General features: G+C 47.1%; 1 protein-coding gene across 1 annotated transcript; it reads right to left on the reverse strand.

The window, feature by feature from the left end:
• Nucleotides 1–6314: 6314 nt before the first annotated feature.
• On the reverse strand, nucleotides 6315–12309 carry LOC120036327 (polycomb protein SUZ12-like). Its single transcript, XM_038982803.1, has 3 exons — nucleotides 12205–12309; nucleotides 10442–10521; nucleotides 6315–6856 (listed from the first exon to the last, which is right to left on the reverse strand). The coding sequence occupies exons 1-3, from the start codon at nucleotides 12307–12309 to the stop codon at nucleotides 6448–6450; spliced, it is 594 nt and encodes a 197-aa protein (XP_038838731.1). The 3' UTR covers nucleotides 6315–6447.
• Nucleotides 12310–13184: the final 875 nt, after the last annotated feature.

Here is a 13184-nt window from a genome sequence, read left to right on the forward strand (position 1 = left end):
GCCGGTTGTGACACAGCCTGGAAACGAACCAGGGTCTGTAGTGACACTGCAATACAGTGCCTTAGACCGCTGCGCCACTCGGGAGTGTGACATTTTCACATTTAACAGGTTAACAGTGGTCATACATGCTGTATAGTTGCTCTGTGGCAGTGTTGCTCCACGTCCAAATAATCTGATATCAGTGAAAGGGTGGTGGGCTTGGAAATGGAACCAGGCCACCTGTTAAAGTGGGGTCGTACTCAGCTGTCTGTCATCCACCACCCTCTTCATGCAAACATCCGTCCCTGATTCCTTTAACTGTGTAGTGAGTCCCAAATAGCACCCTATTCCCCATCTAGTGCACTACTTTTGACCAGGATCCATAGGGCTGGTCAAAAGTAGTGCACCAGATAGGGTGCCATTTGGAATGCTAACTGACTTGTAATCAGGGTTGGGCTCAGTTCCATTTCAATTCGGGAGGTTAACTGAAATTCCAATTGCGTTAAAGTGGAATGTGAGTTGACTTCCTAAATAGCATTGACCCCAGTCCTGCTTGTTATCAGGCTTATTATTTACATGTGTATGTATACCTCATTGTGCCTTCCTTCAGCACAGAATGAATGCCCCAGAAACATCCAATAAATTGCTTAGTCATCTATTTTTGGTTATTTTTGTCTGAAATATGAAACAATCCAAATCAAGAGATGGACAGAACTTCAGGATTATGGGTCAGCCAGGATAACAGACCATTTCTACTAGCCAGGATAACAGACCATTTCTACTCGCCAGGCTAGCAGACCATTTCTACTAGCCAGGATAACAGACCATTTCTACTAGCCAGGATAACAGACCATTTCTACTAGCCAGGCTAGCAGACCATTTCTACTAGCCAGGCTAGCAGACCATTTCTACTAGCCAGGATAACAGACCATTTCTAAAAGCCGGGTCCAAAATGTGCCGGCCCGTGCCATGTTTGTAAATACAACATTTGGCTGGTCTGACGGGCTAGTTGGGCACATTCCTACTGGCCCGGTCTGAACAGTACTATCCTCGGGCTAGCTGACGGTCTACCCCCCTATCCTAACATGTGAATGAGATAGTTACAGTAACGTGACAAGAACCGTATCCACGAGATAGTTACAGTAACGTGACCAGTAGTGTTAGAACCGTATCCATGACATAGTTACAGTAACGTGACCAGTAGTGTTAGAACCGTATCCATGAGATAGTTACAGTAACGTGACCAGTAGTGTTAGAACCATATCCATGACATAGTTACAGTAACGTGACCAGTAGTGTTAGAACCGTATCGTGACCAGTAGTGTTAGAACCGTATCCATGAGATAGTTACAGTAACGTGACCAGTAGTGTTAGAACCGTATCCATGAGATAGTAACGTGACCAGTAGTGTTAGAACCGTATCCGTGAGATAGTTACAGTAACGTGACCAGTAGTGTTAGAACCGTATCCATGAGATAGTTACAGTAACGTGACCAGTAGTGTTAGAACCGTATCCGTGAGATAGTAACGTGACCAGTAGTGTTAGAACCGTATCCGTGAGATAGTTACAGTAACGTGGTGTTAGAACCGTATCCGTGAGATAGTTACAGTAACCAATAGTGTTAGAACCGTATCCATGAGATAGTTACAGTAACCAATAGTGTTAGAACCGTATCCATGACAGTTACAGTAACGTGACCAGTAGTGTTAGAACCGTATCCATGAGATAGTTACAGTAACGTGACCAGTAGTGTTAGAACCGTATCCGTGAGATAGTTAGTAACGTGATCAGCAGTGTTAGAACCGTATCCGTGAGATAGTTACAGTAACGTGACCAGTAGTGTTAGAACCGTATCCATGACATGGTTACAGTAACGTGACCAGCAGTGTTAGAACCGTATCCATGAGATAGTTACAGTAATGTGATCAGCAGTGTTAGAACCGTATCCATGAGATAGTTACAGTAACCAGTAGTGTTAGAACCGTATCCGTGAGATAGTTACAGTAACGTGACCAGTAGTGTTAGAACCGTATCCGTGAGATAGTTACAGTAACGTGACCAGTAGTGTTAGAACCGTATCCATGAGATAGTTACAGTAACGTGACCAGTAGTGTGAGATAGTTACAGTAACGTGACCAGCAGTGTTAGAACCGTATCCGTGAGATAGTTACAGTAACGTGACCAGCAGTGTTAGAACCGTATCCATGAGATAGTTACAGTAACCAGCAGTGTTAGAACCGTATCCATTCAATTAAAACCATATGAGACGTTAATGGTAATAGTACAAAACATCTTTATTCTTTTAAATAGAAAACATTTTCTATGACTCCTTTATTACTAAATTCCCAACGTCTAGCTGGTTTTATGATGTTGGTGCACAAAGTCCTGTTTTTCTTATCTGGGTTCGCCAGAGCAAAATGTTGCTCTTTTTCCCCTGAAGTGACGTATACACAAACCTGGGTCATGTTCATTGAGGCGCACTGTAGCAAAACATTTTGCAACAAAATACAAGTTTTATTGTATTAGTACAGATAGTACCTCCAACTCCCTCGTTTGAGTGCTTTCTAACGTTTTGTGCCAAATGAACATGACCCTAGTCAACATACTGCACACAGATACAGAACGTAGGAACAGCTTCCTTTGTTTGGGTCCTGATTGATTGCAATTCAAGTTGACACCTGCAAAGATCCACCCCATCACTGGAGAAGCAAAGGATGCATCTGAAATTACACCCTATTTCCTATATAGTGCACTCCTGTTGACCAGGGCCCACACTCCTGTTGACCAGGGCCCATACTCCTGTTGACCAGGACCCATACTCCTGTTGACCAGGGCCCACACTCCTGTTGACCAGGGCCCACACTCCTGTTGACCAGGGCCCACACTCCTGTTGACCAGGGCCCACACTCCTGTTGACCAGGGCCCACACTCCTGTTGACCAGGGCCCACACTCCTGTTGACCAGGGCCCACACTCCTGTTGACCAGGACCCATACTCCTGTTGACCAGGGCCCACACTCCTGTTGACCAGGGCCCACACTCCTGTTGACCAGGGCCCACACTCCTGTTGACCAGGGCCCACACTCCTGTTGACCAGGGCCCATACCAGTGGAGGCTGCTGAGGGGAGGACGGCTCATAATGGAATCAAACACGGAAATCACGTGTTTGATGCCATTACCACGAGCCCGTCCTCCCCAATTAAAGGTGCCACCAACCTCCTGTGGTCCATACTACTTTTGACCAGGGCCTTATGGTACACTATATATAGGAAATAATATGCTATTTGGGACAGTTTCACAGGTGAGGAAAATAGTAGAAAATCTGCCGCAGATCCAAACTCCCTTTGGTCAGGAAACTCATCATTTAACTCCCCCACTGTAATACTTACTATAGCAAGTCTAGCAAGTCAACATGTCACCTTTCTGAAGACGCCAAATTAGTCCAACATAGTAAGAGTACGTCCCAAATGGCACCCTATTCCCTAAGTAGTGCACTACCCTATGGACCCTGGTCAAAAGTAGTGTACTATATAGGGAGCCATTCGGGACACTCCCCAAAGCAGTGAGTGGATGCGGGGTGCTGCACGGTTTCAGCTTGATGATGAATGTGGTCATACAGTGTAACTGAACCTTGACCTAATGACCTGACAACCTCAAAAAGGTTACAGATGACTGATCAGTGCTCGCTGAGGGCCTGAATCATCTGTCTAGTAGCACCATTGGATCCTGACTGACTGAGTGGTAACCAGACCTGGGTTCAAATACTTTATCTGTGCTTGCCTGGCTTAAAATGGACCAAAAGAATTGTCCCAAAACTGCAACTCCCCTCCCATCTAGCACTCCAGGCAAGCTAGAGCAAACGTTAAAGACTCCAAATAGTATTTAAACAGAGGTCTGATAGCAATACACATTTAGTTTAGGATTGTGGGTAAAGTGATCTTTCTACCCTGAGCCAGACACTTTCTAGTCCAACAACCCTGTTTCCAAGAGCTGGACTTCAGACCAGCGTACCAGCCTCAAGTTTAGCCTCAAAATGGCCGCCATAGTAATAAACATATAACAATCAAATGTTCAAATTCAGAATGCATCATCATACAACCAACCATTCCCCTTATTTAAAAAAACAACAATACATTTCAGCAGAGTCTGTCCATCATCAGGGTTGTATTCATTAGTGCACACTGTAACAAAAAGTTGAGCAAAAGAAAACAAAAACAAGCGTTTATATTGTTCAGGTAGTCCGACAAGTCTTTTCGGTTCATCTCTATACTGAACTATATATTTTTTTTAAACGAGTTTGTCCCAAAGCAAATATCCCAAATGGCACCCTATTCCCTATCTAGTGCACAGACACCCAAATCTGTCTCAAACAGGCACCCGAGACAAGACGGGTGCTAAAAGTAGGATGGACACACTACTGATGAACCAGTGAGGATGGACACAGTACTGACGGTATCCTATTCCATACATCAGTGGTTCTCAAACTGTGGGGCGCACCCCCCCTAGGGGGACCTCAGTCCAGCTTTCAACTTGCTCTTGAAAGTTGTAATAGAATGCTCAAGGTGACGTGTAGAAACTGGTTGTTGCATCATCAGTTCCTCTTTGTCATGTCAGTTATTGCATTTCTTAGAGAGATATTTAGAAGCTGTCAGAAATGTCCAGATCAACTAGCCCATATCAGCGAACGTTTTTTTTAATGCTTTTTTAGCCCGTAGACATTAATACACATTAGACATGGCAAAATGTATAGAATTGGAAATAAGCTTTAAATCTGCAACATTTTAGGGGTGTGAACAGTTTGTGTCATGAACAGTGCTTGTGCCCATAGAAATGGATGTTCCCCAATGCTGGAAGAGGAGCCTGAGTGAAACAGTTTGGGAACCACTGATCTATATAGAGCCCTATGGGCCTCGGCCGAAAGTACTAAGTAGGCCTTGTAACAGCCAGAACGGCCCAGAGGGCAGGAGCCCACCTCCTGCTTCTGTAGTGAGGCAGCTTGATGTACAAGTACACCTCCTGGACAGAATGCTAGTCTACAGCAGACAGCTTGATGTACAAGTACACCCCCTGGACAGAATGCTAGTCTATAGCAGACAGCTTGATGTACAAGTACACCCCCTGGACAGAATGCTAGTCTATAGCAGACAGCTTGATGTACAAGTACACCCCCTGGACAGAATGCTAGTCTATAGCAGACAGCTTGATGTACAAGTACACCCCCTGGACAGAACGCTAGTCTACAGCAGACAGCTTGATGTACAAGTACACCCCCTGGACAGAATGCTAGTCTATAGCAGACAGCTTGATGTACAAGTACACCCCCTGGACAGAATGCTAGTCTATAGCAGACAGCTTGATGTACAAGTACACCCCCTGGACAGAATGCTAGTCTATAGCAGACAGCTTGATGTACAAGTACACCCCCTGGACAGAATGCTAGTCTACAGCAGACAGCTTGATGTACAAGTACACCCCCTGGACAGAACGCTAGTCTACAGCAGACAGCTTGATGTACCAGTACACCCCCTGGACAGAACGCTAGTCTACAGCAGACAGCTTGATGTACAAGTACACCCCCTGGACAGAACGCTAGTCTACAGCAGACAGCTTGATGTACCAGTACACCCCCTGGACAGAACGCTAGTCTACAGCAGACAGCTTGATGTACCAGTACACCCCCTGGACAGAACGCTAGTCTACAGCAGACAGCTTGATGTACCAGTACACCCCCTGGACAGAACGCTAGTCTACAGCAGACAGCTTGATGTACCAGTACACCCCCTGGACAGAACGCTAGTCTACAGCAGACAGCTTGATGTACCAGTACACCCCCTGGACAGAACGCTAGTCTACAGCAGACAGCTTGATGTACCAGTACACCCCCTGGACAGAATGCTAGTCTATAGCAGACAGCTTGATGTACCAGTACACCCCCTGGACAGAATGCTAGTCTACAGCAGACAGCTTGATGTACAAGTACACCCCCTGGACAGAACGCTAGTCTACAGCAGACAGCTTGATGTACCAGTACACCCCCTGGACAGAATGCTAGCCTACAGCAGGGCCTGGTGAAAAGTAGTGCACACTAGTATAAAGGAATATGGTGCCAGTTGGGACTCAGACTAAGTTATTGCTGAAGTGATGTGTTTACACAACTCATGGTCACTGTAACATCAGTCTATTGACATCAAGCTAGACTGAATAACCAGACATGGGAAAACACTAGATGAAGGTTTCCCTGCTATAACCAGTGGGACAATGTGTGTGTGTGTCCAAATTGCCTGAAATTATTCTGGCCCACCACCTCTATACAGTAAACCCAACACCCAGTGCTTGTTTGGAATGATGTCATCATGAGTCTCTCTTATTCCCTCCAATCACCACCACCACACCCTCTTTCACAGCCAATCACCGGGCATCATTTTAGATACTTATCCCTCCTCCAGGAGAGGGCCGGAGGAGGGTACCTCAGAACTTATGCCTCTTGCTCGGCCTGGATGTTTCCACAGCAACAGAACTACCAGCTTCATCACCATCGCCGTTTCCATTCGTGCGGCCATTACCATGGTTACTCTTACCATCCGTGTGGTCATCATTACATGTGGCATAGTCGGGTTGCAGCTCAGACGGAGACCCCAGCGCTGTCACCCACTCCTCTCCTCCATCCCCCTCTCCTCCTTCCTGCCGCTGGGTCTGCTGGATGTGTCGGAGGCGTGTCATGGCCTGGTTGATGGTTGTCGTGGTAACCAGTTTAAAGTCATGCATGCTGACCAGGTGTAACAGGAAGTTCCTACAGAGGTTCTTCCTGGCAATGTACGCACCGCAACCTTCCACAAACGCCAGACAGGCTCCGTTCATCTGGTTATCTGCTATGTAGCTGAGGGGAGAGAGAGAGAGAGGGGAGAGGGGGGAGAGAGAGAGAGGAGGGGAGAGAGAGAGAGGGGGGGTGGGGGGAGAGAGAGAGAGGAGGGGAGAGAGAGAGATGGGGGGCAGAGAGAGAGCGAGGGGAGAGAGAGGGGGATTAGAGTAGGGACGTCAAACTTTCAGCCTGTGCCAGACACTATGGAGCCTCTAGTCTAGAGCGCCTAGTTAATACTAATTAATTTGGGGCGGCAGGTAGCCTAGTGGTTAGAGCGTTGGGCCTGATCTTCACAGGGATGAACTTGATGCTCCTTTGCAATAAATATCGAGGGTCTTATTCTGGTGACATGATGATCGATGCTTAGCTGTCATTTGACCCCCCCCAAAAAGAAATCTCTCTCTTATCCATAATAATCTCATCATGTAGGCTTAGCCCACACCGTATCTGCCAGCTGTTGGCTAGAGGGCACGGGCCAAGACCAGAGGGCACATTCACTATATAAGGCAACATGTTACTGACAAAACCATCAGTTGAAAATGCATTAGAATTTTTTTATTCGGTACATGGGAATTTAACCGCAAGTTATTTTTATGTTCACTACGTCATTACACACAGCCTTTTATCCCCCAACAAGTCAATATGATGGAAACATCTCTGGTGGGAAAATGTGTTTTCCACTGACACACAGCAACGTCTTATGAAGCTCTAGAGAACGACACACAGCAACGTCTTATGAAGCTTCAGAGAACGACACACAGCAACGTCTTATGAAGCTCTAGAGAACGACACACAGCAACGTCTTATGAAGCTTCAGAGAACGACACACAGCAACGTCTTATGAAGCTCTAGAGAACGACACAGCAACGTCTTATGAAGCTCTAGAGAACGACACACAGCAACGTCTTATGAAGCTTCAGAGAACGAACACAGCAACGTCTTATGAAGCCTTCAGAGAACGACACACAGCAACGTCTTATGAAGCTCTAGAGAACGACACAGCAACGTCTTATGAAGCTCTAGAGACGACACACAGCAACGTCTTATGAAGCTCTAGAGAACGACACACAGCAACGTCTTATGAAGCTCTAGAGAACGACACACAGCAACGTCTTATGAAGCTTCAGAGAACGACACACAGCAACGTCTTAAGCTCTAGAGAACGACACACAGCAACGTCTTATGAAGCTCTAGAGAACGACACACAGCAACGTCTTATGAAGCTCTAGAGAACGACACACAGCAACGTCTTATGAAGCTTTAGAGAACGACACACAGCAACGTCTTATGAAGCTCTAGAGAACGACACACAGCAACGTCTTATGAAGCTCTAGAGAACGACACACAGCAACGTCTTATGAAGCTTCAGAGAACGACACACAGCAACGTCTTATGAAGCTTCAGAGAACGACACACAGCAACGTCTTATGAAGCTCTAGAGAACGACACACAGCAACGTCTTATGAAGCTCTAGAGAACGACACACAGCAACGTCTTATGAAGCTCTAGAGAACGACACACAGCAACGTCTTATGAAGCTCTAGAGAACGACACACAGCAACGTCTTATGAAGCTCTAGAGAACGACACACAGCAACGTCTTATGAAGCTCTAGAGAACGACACACAGCAACGTCTTATGAAGCTCTAGAGAAACGACACACAGCAACGTCTTATGAAGCTTCAGAGAACGACACACAGCAACGTCTTATGAAGCTTTAGAGAACGACACACAGCAACGTCTTATGAAGCTTTAGAGAACGACACACAGCAACGTCTTATGAAGCTTCAGAGAACGACACACAGCAACCGGCTTATGAAGCTTCAAAGAACGACACAGAGCAACGTCTTATGAAGCTTTAGAGAATGACACACAGCAACGTCTTATGAAGCTTTAGAGAACGACACACAGCAACGTCTTATGAAGCTCTAGAGAACGACACACAGCAACGTCTTATGAAGCTCTAGAGAACGACACACAGCAACGTCTTATGAAGCTTAGAGAACGACACACACAGCAACGTCTTATGAAGCTTTAGAGAACGACACACAGCAACGTCTTATGAAGCTTTAGAGAACGACACCGACACACAGCAACGTCTTATGAAGCTCTAGAGAACGACACAGCAACGTCTTATGATGCTCTAGAGAACGACACACAGCAACGTCTTATGAAGCTCTAGAGAACGACACACGCAACGTCTTATGAAGCTTCAGAGAACGACACACGCAACGTCTTATGAAGCTCAGAGAACGACACACGGCAACGTCTTATGAAGCTTTAGAGAACGACACACGGCAACGTCTTATGAAGCTTTAGAGAACGACACACGCAACGTCTTATGAAGCTTTAGAAACGACGACACAGGCAACGTCTTATGAGCTTTAGAGAACGACACACAGCAACGTCTTATGATGCTTTAGAGAACGACACACGCAACGTCTTATGAAGCTTTAGAGAACGACACACAGCAACGTCTTATGAGCTTTAGAGAACGACACACGGCAACGTCTTATGAAGCTTCAGAGAACGAGACACAGCAACGTCTTATGATGCTTCAGAGAACGACACACAGCAACGTCTTATGATGCTTCAGAGAACGACACACAGCAACGTCTTATGAAGCTTTACGAGAACGACACCGACACACAGCAACGTCTTATGAAGCTCTAAGAGAACGACACACGGCAACGTCTTATGAAGCTTTAGAGAAACGACACACAGCAACGTCTTATGAAGCTCTAGAGAACGACACACAGCAACGTCTTATGAAGCTTCAGAGAACGACACACGGCAACGTCTTATGAAGCTTCAGAGAACGACACACGGCAACGTCTTATGAAGCTTTAGAGAACGACACACGGCAACGTCTTATGAAGCTTTAGAGAACGACACACAGCAACGTCTTATGAAGCTTTAGAGAACGACACACGGCAACGTCTTATGAAGCTTTAGAGAACGACACACGGCAACGTCTTATGAAGCTTTAGAGAACGACACACGGCAACGTCTTATGAAGCTGTTAGAGAACGACACACAGCAACGTCTTATGAAGCTTTAGAGAACGACACACGGCAACGTCTTATGAAGCTTCAGAGAACGAGACACAGCAACGTCTTATGATGCTTCAGAGAACGACACACAGCAACGTCTTATGATGCTTCAGAGAACGACACACAGCAACGTCTTATGAAGCTTTAGAGAACGACACCGACACACAGCAACGTCTTATGAAGGCTTTAGAGAAGCGACACACAGCAACGTCTTATGAAGCTTCAGAGAACGACAACAGCAACGTCTTATGAAGCTTCAGAGAACGACACACAGCAACGTCTTATGAAGCTTTAGAGAACGACACACAGCAACATCTTATGAAGCTTCAGAGAACGACACACAGCAACGTCTTATGAAGCTTCAGAGAACGACACACAGCAACGTCTTATGAAGCTTTAGAGAACGACACACAGCAACGTCTTATGATGCTTCAGAGAACGACACACAGCAACATCTTATGATGCTTTAGAGAACGACACACAGCAACGTCTTATGAAGCTTTAAACAAAGGCTGTATAACGAGGCCAGGGCTTTAATGTGGGGTACGTACCCATACTTCATAACGTGAAGGTTCCATAGCTTCATCACCTCCTTCTCTCCATCGTTCACGTCTGTAAACTCCTGGATTTGCTGTAGACAGACAACAGTCAGAGTGATCCACAGTCAAGTTGGAGACTCCAACCCAATGTCAGTGTGGCTCTGTAAACATACAGTCTGTAATGGTAGACCTGGGTTTGTATGGGTCTCACCGTGTGCGGGTACTACCCGCCCAGTTGCGTCTCACCGTGTGCGGTAGCTACCCGCCCAGTGCGTCTCACCGTGTGCGGGTAGCTACCCGCCCAGTGCGTCTCACGTGTGCGGTAGCTACCCGCCCATGCGTCTCACCGTGTGCTGGTAGCTACCCGCCCAGTGCGTCTCACCGTGTGCGTCCAATAGGTGTGTGTGTCACCAAAAACATCACCTCTCTCTCTCGTTCTGTGTCAGAGTGGCTCTAGAGGCCATTCCCTTCTCCCTGGAATGTGTTGATACATTTTCTTGTCAGAGTGTTTTCTAGCAGACTGTTACCAATTAGCAAGCAACAAGACAAGGCTCATTCTAATACTAGCAGCAGAAACAGAACCACTCATTCTGGCAACAGGGAAAAGCTGCTCTGCTGAGCAAGCAGACATAGACAGAACAGAATAGGACAAAACAAAACTGACCAGAACGACAGGGGATTTTGCACGCACAACACACACACAACACACACACACACACACACAGAGCTCCACACCCCTGATTGGGTCCCAGTCAGCACTAGTAAACAGGGGCTTGTTAACGGTGTCAGGTCCCAATGAGAGGCACCCAGGGCTGGCCTGACAGATACTGGACATGCCTGGCTAATTTAGGCTCCACGGTTCATCATCCAAAATATCCTCTCTCTTCTCTCCTCTCTCTACTTTCTCTCTGTCCTCTCTCCTCTCCTCCCCCCTTCTCTCCCTATCCCCTCTCCTCTCCTCTTCCTGTCTCCTCCCCTCTGTTTCCTGTAATACCATCCCTCTGTTGAAGTTATTATCATGATTGACCTGGTTAGTGTATCTTTTGGTCATTGGATTTTCAGTATAACATGGAGAAGGAAAAACGGCAAAGGACAGAAAATGACACGTTTTATTTGTTTTTGTTTAATCTGAAGTAAACAGACCTCAGAACCCATAAGTTTTGCACAGGAGTGAGGCTCAGACAGGGGTGCCCCGAGTGGGGGTTACCTGCTCTGTCCCCCTTTTTTGGTGCCAACTGGGCCTGTGGTGTGTGGAGGGCTAACAGACCTGGAGCTGGAGCTGGGTGACTGACTGGGTGAGTGATACACACTGTCCACTGTTCTCCCTGGAGCTGGGTGACTGACTGGGTGAGTGATACACACTGTCCACTGTTCTCCTTGGGGCTGGGTGACTGACTGGGTGAGTGATACACACTGTCCACTGTTCTCCCTGGGTCTGGGTGACTGACTGGGTGAGTGATACACACTGTCCACTGTTCTCCCTGGGGCTGGGTGACTGACTGGGTGAGTGATGTCCACTGTTCTCCCTGGAGCTGGGTGACTGACTGGGTGAGTGATACACACTGTCCACTGTTCTCCCTGGGGCTGGGTGACTGACTGGGTGAGTGATACACACTGTCCACTGTTCTCCCTGGGGCTGGGTGACTGACTGGGTGAGTGATGTCCACTGTTCTCCCTGGAGCTGGGTGACTGACTGGGTGAGTGATACACACTGTCCACTGTTCTCCATGGGGCTGGGTAAGTTCTTTCCCCAATCAATTCTATAGGTGGGTTACCAGGTCCCTGTGGTTAAACTGCTGTAAAACGGGCAGTGGGGCCATCCAGCGGCCGATTGGGGGCCCCTGTAGCTCTCCCCCATCCTGCTCGGTTACCAGGTGCATGTCTGGTTTGGTTTAATCGTAATAGCGCGTAGTGAGGCCGTTTGTTTCTCCAGCGAGGCTGCCTGCTCTGCCCCCCTGAAGGACAGTGTGTATCACCCAGTCAGTCACCCAGCCACAGCCTAGGTCAGCCCTTCACACACCACAGGACCTGGGGGACAGAGCCTACTCTTCCAACTCAGGGAACTTGCCCTCTCCCTTGGCCTGAGAGTCCAGCATGCTCCCTGGACCTCCAGACCTACTCTACCCGGGCAACACCCCTCTCTCTGGGCATCAGCCATCACCGCATCTCAGCCACCTCCAGAACCTCACCCACCAGGCGAAATTGGGATTATGGGTTCTGAGGTCTGTTTACTCCACCCCCTGCCCACAAAGGAAAAACAAAAACAATAGTTTTGTCATTATTTAATTTCTGTCCATTTCCGTTTTTCCATCAGAGCGCAAAAACGAAATAACAACAGTTTTTTTGTTTCTCCGTTTCCAAATTAAACTGCAAAATTCAATGAGTAAAAGGTACACTGACCAGGATAACAGTGTTTTTCTGTTTCTAATGCTCCCTCCTGATTTAGAACTCCTACAGCATTCCACTGGCAGAAAAAGAACCTTCACGGTTCCAGAAACAAAAGTGATTTATGTGTGAAGGACTTCCACCCACAGACAGACTAGGAAAACAACACTGGCTTAGTCCTAAACAACACCCTTTTAGTCAACAGTATACTTCTTTTGGCCACAGCCCTTTGGGGTGTGTTACTGGAGTATGACAGTAACCAGGGGTGTGTTACTGGAGTATGGCGGTAACCAGGGGTGTGTTACTGGAGTATGGCGGTAACCAGGGGTGTGTTACTGGAGTATGGCGGTAACCAGGGGTGTGTTACTGG

Source organism: Salvelinus namaycush, unplaced genomic scaffold (assembly GCF_016432855.1).
Source record: "Salvelinus namaycush isolate Seneca unplaced genomic scaffold, SaNama_1.0 Scaffold131, whole genome shotgun sequence".
Classification (NCBI taxonomy): Eukaryota; Metazoa; Chordata; class Actinopteri; order Salmoniformes; family Salmonidae; genus Salvelinus; species Salvelinus namaycush.